This window comes from Malaclemys terrapin, chromosome 4, assembly GCF_027887155.1.
Source record: "Malaclemys terrapin pileata isolate rMalTer1 chromosome 4, rMalTer1.hap1, whole genome shotgun sequence".
NCBI lineage: Eukaryota > Metazoa > Chordata > Testudines > Emydidae > Malaclemys > Malaclemys terrapin.
The window spans coordinates 139,695,274-139,717,731 of record NC_071508.1 but is presented as its reverse complement, the minus strand read 5'-3'; the positions used below and the strand labels follow the sequence as shown (position 1 = coordinate 139,717,731).

General features: G+C 48.0%; 1 protein-coding gene across 1 annotated transcript in view; it reads left to right on the top strand.

Moving 5' to 3' along the window:
• The window catches only part of PRKCH (protein kinase C eta), a 172,263-nt gene that overhangs the window by 77,500 nt on the left and 72,305 nt on the right, over window positions 1-22,458 (top strand). Inside the window, exons 8-9 of the mRNA XM_054028325.1 lie at window positions 86-229; window positions 6,946-7,119. Coding sequence (XP_053884300.1) covers window positions 86-229; window positions 6,946-7,119 — 318 coding nt within the window. The remainder of the gene's footprint in view (window positions 1-85; window positions 230-6,945; window positions 7,120-22,458) is intronic.

Here is a 22,458-nt window from a genome sequence, read left to right as displayed (position 1 = left end):
ACATGACGCCTGAGGTGATATTATGCCTGCAGCGTATCGTGTTGAGATACAATTTTTAGGCAAACTCAGTTATTTTCCTCCACAGAAATTACTTTCAAGGTCCACGCTGAGGCGCCAGGGAAAAGAAAGTCCAAACAACGGCAACAGTGTGAGTGGAAGTTCAGCAAGCAGATTCGGGATCAAAGACTTAACCTTCATCCGAGTGTTGGGAAAGGGCAGTTTTGGGAAGGTGAGTTTTTTATTCCTGGCTCTTCGTGAAATAGTAGTGGTGGTGTTTGTTATTTTAATGGCTCCCAAGTACATGAGGTGCTTCCCAAAACAAATAAAATGTAAGATTCCTGTCAGGAGAAACAAGACTGGAAATCAGTGGGGGCTGCATGGGAGCTCAGCATGTGTGAATATCAGGGTGATGATACATATAGTATGCAGAAAGACTATGAGACGGGTTCGGTCACAGAGACCCCCATGGGACTGTCACCTGAAATGCTGAATTTACCTCTGAGCCCGTTTTCCCTGCCAGCTTGAGACTGCAGAACCCTGCCTTGTTGAGCCAGATATGCTAGTCTGCTGCAACCCAGACACAGGGTCTGGTCCACGCCCCCAAAGCTGCAGACTTTAACCAAAAACTGCTCAGCAGGTTACCTAGCTCCAGCACCCAGACACCCAGTTCCCAATGGGATCCAAACCACAAATAAATCTGTTTTACTCTGTATAAAGCTTATATAAGGTAAACTCATAAGTCAGCCCTCCATAACACTGATAGAGAGATATGCACAGCTGTTTGCTCCCCCAGGTATTAATCACTTAGTCTGGGTATATTAATAAACAAAAGTGGTCTTATTAAGTGGTTTCAAGTAATAACAGACAGAACAAAGTAAGTCATCAAGCAAAATAAAACAAAACACGCAAGTCTAAGCCTAATACATTAAGAAACTGATTACTGGTAAATCTCACCCTCAGAGATGTTCCAATAAGCTTCTTTCACAGACTAGACTCCTTCCTAGTTTGGGCCCAATCCTTTCCCCTGGTACAATCCTTGTTAGTTCCAGCAGGCATCTTAGGTGAAAAGCAGGGGCTTTCTTATGACTGGGGCCCCCTATGTCCTGCTCCACCCCCTTTTTATAGCTTTGGCACAAGGCAGGAATCCTTTGTCTCTCTGGGGGTATGTCTACACTACGAAATTAGTTCGAATTTATAGAAGCCGGTTTTATTGAAATCGGTTGTATACAGCCGATTGTGTATGTCCACACAATAAAATGCTCTAGGTGCTCTAGTCGGCAGACCGCGTCCACAGTACGAGGCTAGCGTCGACTTCCGGAGCATTGCACTATGGGTAGCTATCCCACAGCTATCCCACAGTTCCCGCAGTCTCCGCCGCCCCTTGGAATTCTGGGTTGAGATCCCAATGCCCGGATGATGCAAAACAGTGTCGCGGGCGGTTCTGGGTACATGTCGTCAGGCCCCTCCCTCCCCCGTCACAGCAACGGCAGACAATAGATTCGCGCCTTTTTATCTGGGTTACCTGGGTTACCTGTGCAGACAACATGGAGCCCGCTCAGCACAGCTGAGCTCACCGTCACCATATGTCCTCTGGGTGCCGGCAGACGTGGGACTGCATTGCTACACAGCAGCAGCTGCTAACTGCCTTTTGGCAGTAGACGGTGTAGCATGAGTGATAGCCGTGGGGCTGGCAGCCGTAGGGCTGCATTGCACCAGCCCCTTCCAGGCGATGGTATATTATGACTGGTACCCGTCGTCGTCGTACTGGAGTGGCTGTCAATCATGGCCACCTGGGCAGACATGCTACTGTCTCGATGATGACGGTTACCAGTCATAATGTACTATTTTCTGCCAATTGCCCAATATTGTCTGCTAAGCACCCAGAAGAGGCCGAGGGCGATGCTGGGTGCTGGCGGACGTGGGGCTGGCAGACATGGGGCTGCATTGCTACACAGCAGCAGCCCCTTGCCTTTTGGCAGATGATGGTATATTATGATTGGTACCCATCATCATCATACTGGTATGGCTGTCACTCATGCTGCAGCGTCGGCTGCCACCTTAAGATGTAAAAAATAGATTTATTCTGTGTTCATTTGCTTCCCCTTCCTCCGTGAAATCAACGGCCTGCTAAGCCCAGGGTTTCCAGTTTAATCTTTGGGGGGACCATTCTGTGTGACAGTTGTTTGTGTTTCTCCCTGTTCCTGTACCTGTACGCCATGTCGTCACTTGGCCCTCCCTCCCTCCCTCCCTCCCTCCCGCCCTCCTTCTCCTGGTCCATCAGATACTACTTTCGCGCCTTTTTTCTGACCAGGCGCCATAGCTAGCACTGGGATCATGGAGCCCGCTCAGATCACCGCGGCAATTATGAGCACTATGAACACCACGCGCATTGTCCTGGAGTATATGCAGAGCCAGAACATGCCAAGGCGAAACCCGGACCAGGCGAGGAGGCGATTGCAGCACGGCGACGAGAGTGATGAGGAAATTGACATGGCCATAGACCTCTCACAAGGCACAGGCCCCAGCAATGTGGAAATCATGGTGTCACTGGGGCAGGTTGATACCGTGGAACGCCGATTCTGGGCCCGGGAAACAAGCACAGACTGGTGGGATCGCATCGTGCTGCAGGTATGGGACGATTCCCAGTGGCTGCGAAACTTTCGCATGCGTAAGGCCACTTTCATGGAACTTTGTGACTTGCTTTCCCCTGCCCTGAAGCGCCAGAATACCAAGATGAGAGCAGCCCTCACAGTTGAGAAGCGAGTGGCGATAGCCCTGTGGAAGCTTGCAACGCCAGACAGCTACCGGTCAGTCGGGAATCAATTTGGAGTGGGCAAATCTACGGTGGGGGCTGCTGTGATCCAATTTGCCAGGGCAATGAAAGACCTGGTGATAGCAAGGGTAGTGACTCTGGGCAACGTGCAGTCAATAGTGGATGGTTTTGCTGAAATGGGATTCCCAAACTGTGGCGGGGCCATAGACGGAACCCATATCCCTATCTTGTCACCGGAGCACCAAGCCACCGACTACGTAAACCGCAAGGGGTACTTTTCAATGCTGCTGCAAGCCCTGGTGGATCACAAGGGACGTTTCACCAACATCAACGTGGGATGGCCGGGAAAGGTACATGATGCTCGCGTCTTCAGGAACTCTGCTCTGTTTCGAAAGCTGGAGGAAGGGACTTTCTTCCCGGACCAGAAAGTGACCATTGGGGATGTTGAAATGCCTATCGTGATCCTTGGGGACCCAGCCTACCCCTTAATGCCATGGCTCATGAAGCCGTACACAGGCAGCCTGGACAGGAGTCAGGACCTGTTCAACTACAGGCTGAGCAAGTGCCGAATGGTGGTGGAATGTGCATTTGGACGTTTAAAAGCGCGCTGGCGCAGCTTACTGACTCGCTCAGACCTCAGCGAAAAGAATATCCCTATTGTTATTGCTGCTTGCTGTGCGCTCCACAATATCTGTGAGAGTAAGGGGGAGACCTTTATGGCGGGGTGGGAGGTTGAGGCAACTCGCCTGGCCGCTGATTACGCGCAGCCAGACACCAGGGCGGTTAGAGGAGCACAGCAGGGCGCGGTGCGCATCAGAGAAGCTTTGAAAACGAGTTTTGTGACTGGCCAGGCTACTGTGTGAAACTTCTGTTTGTTTCTCCTTGATGAACCCTCCAACCCCCCCCCCCCGACCCGGTTCACTCTACTTCCCTGTAAACCAACCACCCCACCCCACCCTCCCCTCCCCCTTGCAGAGGCAATAAAGTCATTGTTTTTTCACATTCATGCATTCTTTATTAGTTCCTTACAGAGGTAGGGGGATAATTGCCAAGGTAGCCTGGGATGGGTGGGGGAGGAGGGATGGAAAAGGACACACTGCATTTTAAAACTTTAACTCTTATTGAAGGCCAGCCTTCTGATGCTTTGGCGATCATCTGGGGTGGAGTGACTGGGTGGACGGAGGCCCCCCCACCGTGTTCTTGGGCGTCTGGGTGAGGAGGCTATGGAACTTGGGGAGGAGGGCTGTTGGTTACACAGGGGCTGTAGCGGCGGTCTCTGCTCCTGCTGCCTTTCCTGCAACTCAACCATACGCTCGAGCATATCACTTTGATGCTCCAGCAGACGGAGCATTGCCTCTTGCCGTCTGTCTGCAAGCTGACGCCACCTATCGTCTTCAGCCCGCCACTTGCTCTGTTCTTCCCGCGATTCAGCCCGCCACCTCTCCTCTCGTTCATATTGGGCTTTTCTCATCTCCGTCATTGACTGCCTCCACGCATTCTGCTGTGCTCTATCAGCCTGGGCGGACATCTGCAGCTCCGTGAACATCTCGTCCCTCGTCTTACGTTTTCTCTTTCTAATGTTCACGAGCCTCTGCGAAGGAGAAACATTTGCAGCTGGTGGAGGAGAAGGGAGAGGTGGTTAAAAAGGACACATTTTAGGGAACAATGGGTACACTCTTTCATTACAAGGTCGCATATTTCGGCTTGCAGGCAGCCATCGTAGGCCACAGTGTTTTGGCTTTTTTAACCTTCTTAACATGCGGGAAAGGTTGCAAACAGCAGCGCATTTCCCATATCAAGGATGAATTGGGTTGTCCATTTAAAATGGGGTTTCAATGTAAAAGGAGGGGGCTGCGGTTTCCCGGTTAACATGCGGCACAAACACAAGTAAACCACCCCCCCCACACACACACACACGATTCTCTGGGATGATCACTTCACCCCTCCCCCCCACCGCGTGGTTAACAGCGGGGAACATTTCTGGTCAGAAGAGCAGGAACGGGCGCCTCTGAATGTCCCCCTTAATAAAATCACCCCATTTCAACCAGGAGAGCTTTCTGGAGATGTCCCTGGAGGATTTCCGCCCCATCCCCATACACGTTAACAGACTTGCTTGCTTGCTTTTTTTTTGTAATGTTTACAAATATTTACAAAGTTACACTCACCAGAGGTCTCCTGTGTGCCCTGAGGGTCTTGGGTGAGTTCGGGGGTTACTGGTTCCAGGTCCAGGGTCACAAACATATCCTGGCTGTTGGGGAAACCGGTTTCTCCGCTTCCTTGCTGCTGTGAGCTACCTACAGTACCTCCATCGTCATCTTCCTCGTTCCCCGAACCGTCTTCCCTGTGTGTTTCTCCAGTGAGAGAGTCATAGCACACGGTTGGGGTAGTGGTGGCTGCACCCCCTAGGATCGCATGCAGCTCCGCGTAGTAGCGGCAAGTTTGCGGCTCTGCCCCGGACCTTCCGTTTGCTTCTCTGGCTTTGTGGTAGGCTTGCCTTAGCTCCTTAATTTTCACGCGGCACTGCTGTGTGTCCCTGTTATGGCCTCGGTCCTTCATGGCCTTGGAGATCTTTTCTAATACTTTTCCATTTCTTTTACTGCTACGGAGTTCAGCTATCACTGCTTCATCTCCCCATATGGCGAGCAGATCTCGTACCTCCCGTTCGGTCCATGCTGGAGCTCTTTTGCGATCCTGGGAGGACTCCATGACGGTTACCTGTGCTGATGAGCTCTGCGTGGTCACCTGTGCTCTCCACGCTGGGCAAACAGGAAATGAAATTCAAACCTTCGCGGGTCTTTTCCTGTCTACCTGGTCAGTGCATCTGAGTTGAGAGCGCTGTCCAGAGCGGTCACAATGAAGCACTGTGGGATAGCTCCCGGAGGCCAATAACATCGAATTCCGTCCACACTACCCCAATTCCGACCCGCAAAGGCCGGTTTTATCGCTAATCCCCTCGTCGGAGGTGGTGTAAAGAAACCGGTTTAAAGGGCCCTTTAATTCGAAAGAAAGGGCCTCGTTGTGTGGACGTGTCCAGGCTTAATTCGGTTTAACGCTGCTAAAGTCGACCTAAACCCGTAGTGTAGACCAGGCCTATGTCCCCACCCCTCCTTCTAAATGGAAAAGTACCAGATTTAAGATGGATTCCAGTGGTTTGAGCATTGGCCTGCTAAACCCAGGGTTGTGAGCTCAATCCTTGAGGGGGCCACTTAGAGATCTGGGGCAAAATCAGTATTTGGTCCTGCTAATGAAGGCAGGGGGCTGGACTCAATGACCTTTCGCGGTCCCTTCCAGTTCTATGAGATAGGTCATAAGCTTTGTAATGGTACCTTACACGAGACCTTTTGTATAAAGCATATTCCAGTTACATCATGTTTACACTTATAAGCATATTTGCATAAAACATTATGGAGTGCAACGTCACAGACCAGCTATAGAAGGGAGGAAAGGGGAGGAGAGGAGGGGAATGTAAAACCAACCACAAATTGAAACGCTGACTACAACAAAAAGGGAAAACGGCCACAACCAAAAGAATAATTTCTGCATGCAAGGGAGCATAACAGAAATGGCAAGTATGCTGCAGCATTAATGCTCATTTTGTTCAGCACTTCTTTGGGAAGATGAACTTCTCTTTTAAAGGATGCAAGGTAATAGTGTAGGAGCTCAATGCGGTTCAGAGCTCACTGTCCATCTACCAGCAAAACATGTGTCTAGTTTTTGCCTCAAAGCCAATGTGCAAATGGTGCAGTCAAAATTGGTGAATGGGCCAAACTCTGATTGTGCAGGAAGGTGGGATAGAAGGCACGGCTTGGTGTGTGTTATGGTAGAGGATTCCTGCTGGCACTGGGAAGGATGCTACTGACCAGGTCTTGGAGAGATTTGCTGCTCTTATAGCACTGAGCAACCTGTATGCCCACTTCTGCTGGATAGGGCCTGCTCTCGTGGCAGCACGCATGCCAGCTAGCTCTGTCACTAGATGGCCACACTGGTGGCCATACCCATGTCCGCTGACAATGACCTCGTTAGTGGCTGGACTTCACGACTGTGTGCCGTGAAGATATGCTGCCTTCCGTCTCCTGCCAGGTGGTGTGAGAGGCCCCTGTGTCCTCCTGCCATACTTGTGTGGGAGTGAGCAGGGTTTAGCCCATATGGTTCATTCTCTTGCTTTGCTTTAGGTGATGCTTGCCAAAATAAAAGAGACCGACCAGCTGTATGCCGTGAAGGTGCTGAAGAAGGATGTTATTCTCCAGGATGACGATGTGGAATGCACCATGACAGAGAAGCGCATCCTGTCCCTGGCCAGGAGCCACCCATTCCTCACCCAGCTTTTCTACTGCTTTCAGACTCCTGTGAGTATGGCGCAGCTTCCACATTGCTCCGCGTGCGCTGGGTAGCATGGAACCTTTCTGAGTGTTTGTCCTCCCCTGCTATAAGCAGAGCTGAGTGGATAGCAAAGCATCTGCGGACAGTTCCCTCACAACCTGCCGTAGTCGCAGTTTCTCCATGCCACTGATGGGGTTGAGGGCAGGGCAAAGGTTCCACCTCTAACATCAACATCCCCATTTGCCTGGCAAAATCCTGCCTCGTTCCGAACTGCTTAACAAAATTGCAATGATGGGGAAGACCTGCTGTGCCATCCTTCCTGGCAACAGAGCCTGTGTCAGTGCCAACCCCCAGACATACTCTGAGCCTCCCTTCTCCACACAATCCTCTGAACTGGTCAGTGAGGGATCTCGGACCTAGAGATCCTGGTTAGAGAACATTACAGCACAACTCTGCAACCTCAAAGAATTAGATTTTGGGGGAAAACCTGTTGGCTCTTGTCCATCTTCCTAGCTAGTGCGGGATCTGATCAAAAGCTCGCTAAAGTCAATGGAAAGAGTCCCATTGACTTGTGGACGTTGGGCCAGCCCCATGTAGTATAGCCATCTTTCAACATGTGGACGTATGTTGGATGAGCTAAACCATCCTTCCTATGGAGATCCAAGTACCTTAGGTACTGAAGCTCTTTCAAACTGCTACAACTCATTTCTAGCTATTAATAGTCTGTCTTCTCCTGACATCTCATAGAGCCTGCCTTTTCCCTCAGAGGGCCATAGAAGAAATTATCCTTTAATCACACGTACTTCCCTGCTACTTGGTGAATCCCTAACAGGGAAGGAGTGCGCTCTGGCAGCAACCTGACTGGTGGTATTTGTGTTCATTTGAGTGGTGTGACAGCCGGCTGGAGAGCTCAGGCACCATGCCTGCTTGGGGTGGAGCCCTGGGAAGCTACTCCCACGTAATGGAGGAGAGATTTTTGTTAGAGTTTATGTATTTCAAAGCAACCTATCCTGAATGGAAACAAGGTTTATATATCAGCCCTGTCACAAGTACAGAGGGGCTTGGATGAATCTCCCTTTGGTTTTCATAGCACAAAGATGCAAGGACCCAGGTTAATAACCTCACTAATGGATTGCATAGAAATATGATTGGAAAGGTCTGGTAATGTTAGATATTACCAGAGTTCAGATCTACTTTGACAGGACTTTCTGCCAGTAACAGCTACCCTACTTTGCTGTGACTTTATTTAATTAAAATGTTTCCCGGGAGAATCCCCCGAATTGAGAGAGATTGGTTTGTTATCAGGATTGTCCTGATAGCAGTGGTAAACATCTGTGCACCTGTAATAAATTAAAACAAAATAATAAAGACGCTAAAAAATTAATAGATTTCAAATTAACATGGGTAATTTTGATTTGTAGTGCTTGGGCCAAATTCTGTCCTCAGCCATGCCAGCTGTAACCCACAATAACAGGATTTATGTTAGTTTCTTAGAGCACGATTGGGTCCTTTTACTACAACAGAGAGACATGTGTTGACTGGGGTGACATTCACTCAGGTGCAGACAACATTTAAATGATCAAAACAGGGCTTAGTGGGGCTAAAGTGATGTAAAGTCTTTATGTTCACTCTCTGCACGGGTGAATCTCCTCCTGTATTCATTTCTGTTCTTTCCATGAAGTTACATTAATAAAGCTTAATTGCTTTAAGTTTTTAAAATGACATTGTCATTCATTAGTCATAGAAATTTTCAAAACGTGGGCCGTACATTACAATTGATAAGGTGCCAGGCCTCTCATTAGAAATCTTAAAATAACTACCCATTTTGAGGGCTTATCATATTTTAAAGGAAATGAAGAGCCTGATCCTGAGAAGTGCTGAGCTCCCACATCTCCTCTGGGGTGCCCATTTGACATTTCCCTGCAGGGCTATTTAACATCTGGAATAAACATAGGGGCCGACCCCAGTCAGAGGTGGGGATGCTCAACAGCTCCCTTTCAAAGATCCAAAGCAAGTTTTTTTTAAATCCATTCCTCATCACAGAGTTGCATCGTTTGAAAATTACAGCGATGAGCATCAGAAGCATAAATTGTAGCATAAATGTACGTGAGGCTGTGCCAGTAGTAGTGCTTTCTGGGGTGATGGAGACTTTACTGTAGAAAAGTGTCTGAAGTACCCTGAAGCTTTGAGGGTGGATGGGCAAGAGAAGCGTTGGGGATGTTGATGGACGCAGACTCCATTTGATCATCTAGACCCCTATATAATATTTGGGTGCAGTGAAACAAACTGTACTGCCCCAAGTTAGGAGCAAAGCATAGACAACTGCTTTGCTGCCGATTAGAGAGGCAGTTCATTTCTTGATAAGAACCCCTGCGTCTACTGTAGACAATTTTCTGTCTTTCTGGTCTGTTTCAGTACAGCGCCTAGCACAGTGGGGTCATGATCCATGACTAGGGAGCCCAGGCGCAACCGCAATACAAATAAGAAATAATAGTAATAATCCTGAAAAGGCCCAGCTCGGTTATCAATCTTAGAGTCGACTGACCCCAAGGCAATCTACTTGCTGTTTTAAAAATGAAATATTTTTTCCACTAGGTGGCAGGAGCTGCCAGTGTACCTTTAGCCACAATGGGTCACATGTTTTTGAAGTCTAAAGAAGAAATGTTAGTAACACAACAGACTGGCTGAGGACACCCATCCATGCTGCTCCTTGCTTACCCTTTATCTTGTAACTCCCACAAACTGTTGGGGAGGATGAAAGACTTTTTTTTTTTTTTTTTTACCTTATTCCCTAAATTCCTTTCATCCAGGAAAATAAAATGCCATGATCTTCCTTTAATCGGATGATTTTTAACCACGTTGAAACTGGGCCTGAGTGGACGGATGTCTGCTCTTTGAAGTCTACTCTTCCAACTGGTATTTTTAATGCGGTGCACAGTTTTTATAATCACACATCTTTACATGAGGGGTGATTTCTGCTTAGCCTAATGCAATTATCTCTTTCTATACAGTTGTTGAGCCATCCTACCGAATGGCATACAGGATTATACCCCTGTAATGGTATCCTGTACAGTATGCTAACTGGTCCTATAGCCGATCTGGGCTTCTCTTAGGGAACCATATGTATTAGTTCCTTATTGTCAATGATCACTAAAGAATATTCTTATTTCTGTATTTATTTCCATGATGTCCACGTCATCAAATACCACAGTAACGAGCGCAGTATAAATACCTTCCTAGCCTGAGTGAGAGAGATGATAAGGATTTAGACAGGAATTTAGAACAACGGGGTGTGTTTTCCCTGGAATGTAGTAATCACATATGTTTGCACTATACACAACCCATTTTCTTGGGGGCTGAGGAACCGTTATTTCTGTGAGGATGGTTGATTTTAAATTCTTTGTCCCAACACCCGTGAAAGTGACTGGAGTGATCAGTTTCCCATGCAAATGGTGTCAAATGGCACCCAAGTTAATGCTGCTAGGTTTTGCTCCTACTGCCCTCATCCCTTTCTCCTAGCGAGCACAGGATACTTTCAGAGTACTCTCTCGTCCTGGGATGCTATTTCAGGCACTGTCCTTGTTAGCAGGACAGCAAATCCGGTCATCCTGTGGCTTTATTTTCCCTGTCCTTATGCTGCCAATTGCTGAAGCAAGGAGCCTTGAATGTGTCATTCAAAAAACAGTGAGACCTGAGTTCTTGGCATTGGGACATGCTTTTCTGTAATGAACACCTTTTCAAATGATAGCCAACAAACAGAGATACTCTTGAAGTCAAGAGAATCCAGGAATTCCAGGAGTGCTAATCGCTGAATAGTACCATTTTGCAAAGCCAGGAGGCTTTGTAAGGTGTACACACATCTGTCCCTTTAAAAGATGCTAGCTGACGTCATGCCACTAAAATGACTGAACAGACTGGGAAAGTTACTCATTTGCCTCTAATGCCTCCCATGGTATTCAGCTTGTGTTGTCTAGAATGAACATGACCATTATGTCACAAATCTCCCACATGTTTAACAGATGGGCCTGTCCTCAGCTGCTGTGACTTTTAAAAATTTAATATAGGAAGAGATCAGGCTAAACTTGAGCCTGTGCATATGTTACGTAAGGGATCTAGCTGTGATTACTTTTTAAGGGGACACCTTCAGTTTTGTTTTCTCCAGGATTACATAACATATGGGGCGAACACTGAGGCTGTCTTTGTAATCTAGCAGCTACCCAGAAATCAGAGTTTGCACACACTACAGCAGTGACAATCACTGGGGCAGAGCCCTGAGTAGCAGAGATGAGGAACTCCAGAATGCCACAGTAAGCTCTCCCTCAGCCAGAGGAAAAAACATCACGACATAGGCCCTGAAGGGTGCTAGTGGGAAAGTAAATCAGAAAGAGGGGGGGAAAGTTGGAGGTTCTGCCTGAAAATGGTTCATAGGAGCCCCTTTAGGGTTTTAGGGCTAAAGCTACAGCTATTGTGATGACTTTGATCCACTCCTGGTGTTGTAAACATCCATCCTTTTCTCTCTAGTGTTGTGAAATAATTGGTAGATTTGAGTAATTTACAGATACCTAAAGTGCAGATGTACTTGTTGGAACCTTTCTTCTTGCTGACTGGATCTTTTTTTTCTCCTCTGTGGCAGCAGCGGGCAAAGAGTCTGTTACCCAAGAGGCAGCTATGTTAGAAGACTGCCAGGTGTGGGTGTTCACTGGGCAGGACAGATGAGGGGAGGGGAAAGGAAAATAGGTAAAAGAGCATTTGCCTTCTGTGGCATGGCCCGAAAATGGTCAGTGATCACGGCTTTAGCATGTGACAGAGGCTGATTACGTGGGTGGAGCAGGGTAATCAGAAATGTGTAAGGGGGTGGAGGGTGAGCAGACAGCATGGGTGGAGGGAGGGAGGTGCAGGGGCTGGAAGCTTAGAAAGTCTCCTAGCTCACATCTGCCTAAAATGGCTGTGGTAATGGGGCACCTGTAACAGAAGCTATCATGGCACTATAGCACAAATAATAATACATTGTAAATACAGATACTTACATGCTGAAATTCCCTCCAGAGGATCTGCCTCTTGGATCCCAGCCTGGGTTTCTGGCTGGGACTTGGGCTCCATTGTTGCCAGGCAGGAAATGGGTTGGCTTTCCACCTGGCTGGCATCAGAGCCTAGCTCTCAGGGAACAACTCCACTGGCCTCTTCATGCTCATTCTCCAATGAGTGTTGCTGGTTGTCCTTGGGAGGGATGGAAAAGAGTGGTCAGAAGGTTCCACAACCTTTCTGGGTTGGGTGGTTATGTATTTATGCAAAATCCTGTCCAGTTCCTCAGAAAATGGGTAGGTTACAAGTCCCTTGCCAAATTATTTCTGGTCATCCTTGGTTTTAATATAGGTCCTATTGAGCTCCTTGTTCTTTATCTGGCTCTGCTCGACAGCAACGTTGTGTCTAACTCAATTTGCAGCAAATGTAGTCCATTTTGGAAGAGGACTCCAGAATTTGTGATAAATGCAGAGTTTGTGTGCTGTGATGGATTGCATTGTGTGTATGCAAGCATTTTTGAACTGGATTAATTTGACTTAATCCGGTTTAAACCACATGTGTAGACAAGCCCTCTGCCACAACATTTGGTTTTGACTGAGAGTAATGTTTCTAGCACAGCATGTTCTAGAGGCTCAGTAATGCTTGGCATTCCTTGGACATAAGTAGAGGCCAGAAAGGGAAGCATTGTTAGGGGCCTGCTACAAAGCCCTTTGAAGTCAGACTGTAGCTGAGGTACTCAAGGGTAGGATGGATAGGTTACTGCCTTCCTTCCAGGTGTGGAATAGTATCTTCTGAGGCCATCAAAAAAGTACTAAATAAATAAATGGAGGATAGGTCCATCAATGGCTATTAGCCAGGATGGGCAGGGATGGTGTCCCTAGCCTCTGTTTGCCAGAAGCTGGGAACGGGCAACAGGGGATGGATCACTGGATGATTACCTGTTCTGTTCATTCCTTCTGGAACTCCTGGCATTGGCCACTGTCGGAAGACAGGATACTGGGTTAGATGGACCTTTGGTCTGACCCAGTATGGCTGTTCTTACGTTTTTATGTTAATCACCAACACTAGAGTGTAGATTAGTTTACAGGATACTCCATGAGTGCAATTCCTGTCGGCAGAGCGAATTGCCTCCAATCCATGGACTATTACAGGAGAAATCAATCTGATCCTGCATGTCTTGAGTTAAATTGGCGACATGTAAAATATGACCCTCTCCATACAGAAATTAATATGTTAGCTGCATCCATGCTTTAAATACCACAGCTATTAGCTGGGTTGACTTTCCTGACCTGTGTGGACAGGGAATTTTAAGCCATTCTATAGGCCTCCATCTACAATGGTTTATTACATGTTTGAGCATTTAGTCAAATACAAGCTATTATGTTTCAACCAGGGGTAACTGGATGATGTTTGGTCTGTATCATGCAGGAAGTCAGACTAGATCAAGGTAGCAGCCGTGTTAGTCTGTATCCTCAAAAAGAACAGGAGTACTTGTGGCACCTTAGCGACTAACAAATTTATTAGAGCATAAGCTTTCGGAAGTGGGTTGTAGCCCACGAAAGCTTATGCTCTAATAAATGTGTTAGTCTCTAAGGTGCCACAAGTACTCCTGTTCTTTTTGAGACTAGATCAGGGGTTCTCAAATTTCATTGCACTGCAACCTCCTTCTGACAACAAAAATTACTACACAATCCCAGGAGGGTGGAGTGAAGCCTGAGCCCACCTGTAAATCCCCCCCACACACACTCCAGGTGGAGGGGGCCAAAACCAAACCCCAAACCCCCACTGCCCCTTTGGGGGGGAGATCAAAGCCGAAGCCCTGTCACCTGAGCCCTCAGACTTCGGCCCCGGGCCCTAACAAGCCTAAGCCTGCCCTGGCAACCCCATTCAAAAGGGGTCACGGCCCACTTTGAGATCTCGACCCGCAGTTCGAAAACCACTGGACTACATGATCGAATGGTCCCTTCTGCCCTTGAAATCTGTGAATCTGTGGCGTAGAAGGGATTGAAACTGAACTCATTTACTTAAGAGCCTGTACGGCTGGGGGCCAGCTGGTGAAATTAGTGCTATCGTAACTTGGCCAAGAACCAGCCAGCCGAGACTCAGCCTCGCTGAGGCAGGGGTAATGCTTTTTTGGCTGAGGGGGCAACCTGCGCTGCCTTCTAGGTGATGTTTAAGATGCCGGCAGAGACCTGACCAATCAAGCCCTAAGGCCAAGGGAGGAGTAACCTATAGTTTGCAGGCGGTATGTGTCACAGGGTGAGCGGCCCTTGAAGAGGAGTTGGGCCCAACCTCACCTGTGACCGATCAGCTGCCTCCTAGCTGAGATTGATCAAGTGACTATAAAAGCCAGCAAGTGGTTCCATTGAAAAGGAATGCTGCAGGAGGAGGGTGGGTTCCTGTTGCTGGCCCCAGGAGCAGGGGGAGGGAGAAGCAGGGGAAAAGGCTTTTCAGCCTGCTTTGGTCAAGAGAATAGCTTTGGTTAACTTTTGTATTGAAGAATAAAACAGTGCCCCAAAGGAAAGGCCTAAACAGACTTTTGGGCATGGTGTTAGCCCTTCCTGGGCTGGGGTGACCGGCCAGGAGCCCTCTGGTACCTCAAAGGATGCAGTGTTCTGGAGAGATGAATGAGATTGACTTGAAACTTCATAAAATTGCTGCAGCAGACGAGGTTTCCACTACACGGAAGGGGTTAAGAAAATACACAGACATTGTGATTTCGCTGGGTGCGTTCTCATGCGCTGGCGAAGTGTTGACTGATTCTCAGAGGTGCACCCATTGACTTTAACTGGAGTTGTTGATGCTCAGCACTTCTGAAAAATCAGGCTTAGTGTTACTTATGCGCGTGCACACACACACACACACACTCTTACCTTTACTCAGAGAGACGCTGGAGAAATGTTATAGGAAGCTGGAAAGAACCAGTTTAATTGTCTGTGCCTCAAGGGAGCTTCCTTACGTAATGTTCAGTTGTTTTAGGAGTGTGGTGAATGGAAGTTGGTCTTGTGCCTGCTATCAGCCGTGTAAAATAACAAATGATGACTCAACAGTTCCTGGAGCTGGGACTGTGATGTCAGTAATTCATTGTTGTAAGAGCGGGCCCAGAGTGAGAAACCGATGTGTTTCTCAGAAATGTACTCACTAAATATAAGCCAGGCAAACCCCTAGATTAAATTCTTCTAACGACAGGAAGTCTGTGCCCTCTCAAAGGACAGTCACTATGCATGATTTTGGAGAAATAAATGCAACGTTACTCTGTCATTTCTGAAATGTGTTGGTTTTTCATTATGCCTTCATTAGCTAAATAAAGATAACAAAAACAAAACAAAATCCCAGCAGTTCACTGCCTTTAGGTTTACAGCAGCTCCTTTCTGGTTGTGCTGTACCAATACCCCGAAGGCTATATAATACTATTTGTGGCATGCTGCAATTTGATTTCTCCTAGGCATAAATTGTTGCTGATAGCAGCATGGATTTATGGACTGATTGAAGGCTTAAGCATGCAAATAAAATGTCCAGTGAAATTGCAACAAAATCAGTTTGCAATTAACTGTTAATTGCTGAATTTTCGTAGTCCTGGTCAGTGCACACAAGATTTCCAAATGGCTAGCTAAACTGTGTGCCACTGGCTATCATCAGTTTGACTGTATTGAAGAGCCATAGCTAATGTATATGAACAATTCCTATGACAAAGTTAGGAGTGGATGTAATGGCTTATCTCCATTAATTATTCTGACTTGAAAGCAAAGGCCTTGAAGGTCAGTATAGCTCCATTGCAGTCAGCTGGGAATCTGACGCAAAAATTAAATCTACTTCAGAACACTTTTCAAAGATTGTATCAGTGACTTCTCTCTTCATTTCCCCCCTCCACTGCTGCTGCTAATCCCTTCTTACTCTGGACTACTGCCGAGTACTATCCATTCTATCAGTTTATCCTCTGTAATTGTGTAAACCTCTTAGTTTAGAATGCCAAAGCTCATTAGGATTCAGGGCTGGTTTAGTGGGTGTGGTGGGGGAGAGGATCAGTCACATTATTGCCTCAAATAACATATTCAGAAAAAAAAATTGTGAAGTTTGTCAAATCATTTGGCCTGTTCCTGTTCCATGCTCTAGTGCATCTGGACTCTGTTGTAGTTAGAGCACTGCAATGCTGGTGAAGTTTGACCTGTGTTTTTTATCAGCATGGTATTTAGAAAACAGTTGTTGATTTCCAAGCTTCCAGCCAAGACTTAAAGTGAGTAGGGTTGTGTGAGGTTGCAGAGCCATGCAAAAATAAATAAATAAATCAGGAGTTTTGAGGAGCCCTGAGGCAAACCGACTGCCCTTAAGGTGGCATTATAATAATACTTTTACCAGCTGTCCAACCCATACACTAGGGTTACCATTCGTCCGGATTTACCCGGACATGTCCTCCTTTTGTGTGCTAAAAATAGCGTCCGGGGGGAATTTGTAAAGCACTCACAATGTCCGGGATTTCCCCCTCCCCCGGCAGAGCGAGCGGCTGGGAGGGCTGCAGGAAAGTCCCGGGCTGGACTCCGGAGCAGCTTCCTCCTCCCACCCCCCCCTCCCTGCATTCTGAGCCGGCCGGCAGCTCCTCCTCCTGCAGCCCGCTCCGGCAGCCCTGTGCAGGGCCAGGGACCGGGTTTTGTGTTGTGCTGGGGAGCTCAGCCATGTGTCCGGCTGGCACAGAGCCCAACACCCTGTTCTGAGCAGCAGGGTAAGGGGAGGCAGGAGAAGGGACAGGGAGGTTCTGGAGGGGGCAGTCAAGAAACGGGTGGGGGCTTTTGGAGGGGAGTGGAGAAAGTTTTGGGCAGTCAGGGTACAGGTAGGGGGTAGGGTCCTGGGGGGCAGTTGGGGGGGGGTCTTAGGAGGGGGCAGTTAGGGGACAAGGAACAGGGAGTCTTAGGTAGGGGGTGGGGTTCTGGAGGGCAGTTAGGAGCAGGGGTCCCAGGAGGGGGCAGTCAGGGGACAAGGAGCGGGGGGTAGGGGGCTGGGAGTTCTGGGGGGGAGCTGTCAGGGGGCAGGAGTGGGGAGAGGGATCGGAGCAGTCAGGGGACAGGGAGCAGAGGGGTTTAGATGGGTTGGGAGTTCTGGGGGGGCTGTCAGGGGGCAGGAGTGGGGAGAGGGATCGGAGCAGTCAGGGGACAGGGAGCAGAGGGGTTTAGATGGGTTGGGAGTTCTGGGGGGGGCTGTCAGGGGGCAGGAGTGCGGAGAGGGATCGGAGCAGTCAGGGGACAGGGAGCAGAGGGGTTTAGATGGGTTGGGAGTTCTGGGGGGGCTGTCAGGGGGCAGGAGTGTGGAGAGGGATCGGAGCAGTCAGGGGACAGGGAGCAGAGGGGTTTAGATGGGTTGGGAGATCTGAGGGGGGCTGTCAGGGGGTGGGGAGTGGTTGGATGGGGCGTGGGAGTCCCAGGGGTCTGTCTGGGGGTGTGGGTGTGGATAAGGGTTGGGGCAGTCAGGGGACAAGAGGCAAGGAGGCTTAGATAGGGAGTGGAGTCCCGGGGGGCAGTTAGGGGCAGGGGTCCCAGGAGGGGGCAGTCAGGGGACAAGGAACGGGGGGAGGGTTGGGGGTTCTGGGGGGGCGGGAAGTGGGAGGGGCAGGGGCGGGGCTAGGGCGGGGCTCCTCCCGTCCTCTTTTTTGCTTGTTGAAATATGGTAACCCTACCATACACTTATTTACTACTTATTTATTTATGAACTAATAAAATTCCATTAGAGAAGAAGACCTGACCCCCTGCATGGAGGCAGCTTTTATGCATTGGTTTCCACTGTGCAGAGAGTAAATTGCTGAGTATTGTTGTAAAGCACTTTCAACGAGAGAACAGAGAGTGAAAATGTCCCCTGCTCTCTAGTGGAGTCTTCTGACTTTGATGGGTTTCAGATTGGGCCCTAAATCTGCCTGCCAATGAATCACATGTGCCAGCCATATATGTGGAGATTAAATGCTTACACAGTGTGGAATTCCACATTCAAGTGGAATCTCTGAACATGCTGGATAACCATATACCAATTTTCAGTCTCCTCCAAATGCTCCCTTATGTGGACACTACAAACTTTAAACTCTTTGGACAAAAAGAATAAAATTACTTGTAGTTCAATTTTGTTAAACGAGTAATTAAGGATCGGATCCTGTGAAGGCATCCACATGAGTCAGTAGGTATAAGGATCTGCCTGCATGGATCAGTTTGCAGGACTGAGGCCTATGTCAAGTTCAGGATGAGAGTCTATGCTCTGCAGCCTAAAGGGAGAGGGGTCTAATGTGGCTTTAAGCCACCTTTGCACCCTTTCAGTCTTGAGCTGCTCTGAGGGCAGGAGAGGCCCCAGTGTAATTTATACTGATCTGGAGGCCTATCTAAGTAGGGCAGCCTCCTTCGGGCAGCTCTGTGGCCCTATCGTGTCTCAGAATCTCTACAGCACGCTTTGAGCATCCCTGCTCTGACACGCTCCTGGTACGCCCCCTACACAAGGGATTGTGAGGGCGCTTTCCTCCAAGCCTGCCTTACTGCTCTCTTTGTCCATTCCTGCATTAGGGGAATTGTCTCCTGTCCTGAACTGGCATTTTTACGGCCCATTTATGCCACTCCAGCCCTTTGACTCAACATAAAGGGGTCCGAGCAGAGGTGAGGATTTCGTGCCAGAAGTCTTTATCATTGAGCTGCAGACCAGATAGACTGCTTAAGGCAAGTCTCTGGAATGATGCTGATCTCGCACAGCTTGTAACCATTTTGTGTGTGGACACTAACTGTGTTACAGCTGTGTTATGTTATAGCTAGAGTCGGTCAGGAATTCTCCAACTTTTTTTTGAGATGGAAAATGTCTGTTTTGCAAAACTGAAATTGTCTGTGGAAAAATTACAATTCTATTGGAATAATTGGGGAAAATTGAAATCAGATCTCCTCAGCTGGAAGGAATCTTGTCAATTTCATTTTCTGCCTGAAAGTTATGTCCTGTTTGGGGATGATTCTCTCTCCTCCCCCCCCCCCGAACATGAAATTTTTCACAAGAAGGGATCTCTGTTTTCCTGCCAACTCTAGCTGTAACAGTTTTTGAAGAGTGTTTCAGACGTGGGTTTATAGGTATGTGCCAGGCTTTGGAGAACAAGTGTATCTCATTTCCTGTTCCATGCTATGCAACTATAACTTATTTTCACAGGCAGATTCCACACACTTCTGTCCCCCAGACAGTCCTAGGAATCAGTGCCCATATTCCTGCCTGAATCAGCTCACTCACAAAAGGGCCAGTGTCCCAGCCACTAATCTCAAGGGGTATGTCTACACAGCCTGGTTTGACAGACTTGGGGTAGTAGGGCTTATGCTAGCATTCTAAAAAAATATGGGCAGCACTTGGAAATTTTGGCTGGGCTGGAGCTCGACTTCTGAAGCCTAAGGGGGTAGGAGGGGGTAGGTTTCAGAGCCCAAGCTCGAGCCAGAGCTGCATCTTCAAAGCACGGTCTACACACCTATTTTGAAAATGCTGGCGTGAGCCTTGCTAACCCACGCTTGTCAGCCTGGGCTGTGTGGCTAACTCTAATGGGCTGTGTAGACACAGAATCATAGAATATCAGGGTTGGAAGGGACCTCAGGAGGTCATCTAGTCCAACCCCCTGCTCAAAGCAGGACCAACACCAACTAAATAATCCCAGCCAGGGCTTTGTCAAGCTGGGCCTTAAAAACCTCTATGGAAGGAGATTCCACCACATCCCTAGGTAACGCATTCCAGTGCTTCACCACCCTCCTAGTGAAAATGTTTTTCCTAATATCCAACCTAAACCTCCCCCACTGCAACTTGACACCATTACTCCTTGTTCTGTCATCTGCTACCACTGAGAACAGTCTAGATCCATCCTCTTTGGAACCCCCTTTCAGGTAGTCGAAAGCAGCTATCAAATCCCCCCTGTCAGGACTGAGATCCCCACTTTGAACTTTAGGGTACAAATGTAGGGGCCTGCATAAAAACTTCTAAGCTTAATTACCAGCTTAGCTCTGGTTCGGCTGCCACCATTTTCAATGGATTCCCTCCCTGGGAAACCTTGAAAAACCTTCACCAAATCCCTGGTGAAAACAAATCCAACCCCTTGGATTTAAAACAAGGGGAAATTAACCATTCCCCTCCTTCCTCCCACCAACTCCTGGTGAATCAAGATCCAAAACCCCTTTGGATCTAAAACAAGGAAAAAATCAATCAGGTTCTTAAAAAGAAGGTTTTTAATTAAAGAAAAAGGTAAAAATCATCTCTGTAAAATCAGTATGGAAATCAACCTTACAGGGTAATCAAACTTAAAGAGCTCAGAGGACTCCCCTCTAGTCTCAGGTTCAAAGTACAGCAAACAAAGAGAAACACTCTAGTAAAAGGTACATTTACAAGTTGAGAAAAACAAAGGAAAACTAACACGCCTTGCCTGGCTATTTACTTACAAGTTTGAAATAGGAGAGGCTTGTTTAGAAAGATGTGGAGAACCTGGATTGATGTCTGGTCCCTCTCAGTCCCCGAGAACGAACACACTCCCAAACAAAGAACACAAACAAAAGCCTTCCCCCCCCCAAGATTTGAAAGTATCTTGTCCCCTTATTGGTCCTTTAGGTCAGATGCCAGCCAGGTTACCTGAGCTTCTTAACCCTTTACAGGGAAAAGGATTTTGGAGTCTCTGGCCAGGAGGGATTTATAGTACTGTACACAGGACAGCTATTACCCTTCCCTTTATAGTTATGACACGCCCCCCAAATCACAGATAGTGTTGGATGTTCGGTTCCACACTGGCTGTGATTTCTTCCTGGAGTTCTAGGAGAAAACAGAGTTAATAAGACACATGTACCTTTAGACATACTACTGATTATATAAAAACTAACAATATGTTTTATTCCAAAAACAATTGTTAACCAGTTAACTCTGGGAAACTTTCCCGGGAGAGTGCATCAGCCACTTTGTTAGAAGCTCCCGAAATGTGTTGTATTTCAAAATCAAAATCTTGGAGAGCTAAACTCCACCGAAGAAGTTTTTTGTTATTTCCCTTGGCGGTATGAAGCCACTGTAGCGCAGCATGGTCTGTTTGTAGTTGGAAACGCCGTCCCCAAACATATGGGCGTAGCTTTTCCAGCGCATACACAATGGCATAGCATTCCTTTTCGCTGATTGACCAATGGCTTTCCCTCTCAGACAGTTTCTTACTGAGAAATACGACAGGATGGAATTCTTGATCCGGTCCTTCCTGCATTAAAACTGCTCCCACGCCTCGCTCGGACGCATCTGTGGTTACTTGGAACGGTTTGTCAAAGTCTGGGGCCCTTAGCACAGGGTCAGACATGAGTGTTGCCTTAAGCTGGTTAAAGGCCTTTTGACACTCATTAGTCCACTGAACTGCATTTGGCTGTTTCTTTCTGGTTAGGTCTGTCAGCGGGGCGGCGATTTGGCTGTAGTGGGGTACAAATCGCCTATAATATCCAGCCAAGCCTAAGAAGGATTGGACCTGTTTCTTAGACTTTGGAACCGGCCACTTTTGGATAGCATCCACTTTGGCCTGTATGGGATTTATAGTTCCTTGACCCACCTGGTGCCCCAGGTAAGTCACTCTGTTTTGGCCTATTTGACACTTTTTAGCCTTAACAGTTAGTCCTGCCTGCTGGATGCGCTCGAAAACTTTTTCCAGGTGCTCCATGTGCTCTGCCCATGAATCAGAAAAAATGGCCACATCATCGAGGTAGGCAACTGCAGATTCTCCCAATCCCGCTAGGAGACCATCTACAAGTCTTTGGAAGGTGGCGGGTGCATTTCGCAACCCGAAAGGGAGTACATTGAATTCATACACCCCTGCCTGGGTGACGAAGGCTGACCTTTCCTTAGCGGGTTCATCTAGTGGTACTTGCCAGTACCCCTTGGTTAAGTCTAAAGTAGAGATGAATTGGGCATGTCCCAATTTCTCCAATAGCTCATCTGTGCGTGGCATTGGATAGTTGTCAGGACGAGTTACAGCATTTAGCTTACGGTAGTCCACGCAAAAGCGTATTTCCCCATCTGGTTTGGGAACTAGAACCACTGGAGATGCCCATGCACTCTTAGAGGGGCGGATTATACCCATCTGTAGCATGTCCTGGATCTCCCTTTGTATAGCAGTTTTGGCATGAGGTGACTCCCGGTAGGGTGGGGTTCTAATAGGGTGAGCATTACCTGTGTCAATGGAGTGGTATGCCCGTTCGGTCCATCCTGGAGTGGCTGAGAAAATTGGTGCAAAGCTTGTGCACAGCTCCTTGATCTGCTGTCGCTGCAGACGTCCAAGGGTCATGGAGAGGTTCACCTCTTCCACGCCACTATCCTTTTTTCCTTCGTAGTAGACACCTTCAGGCCACTCC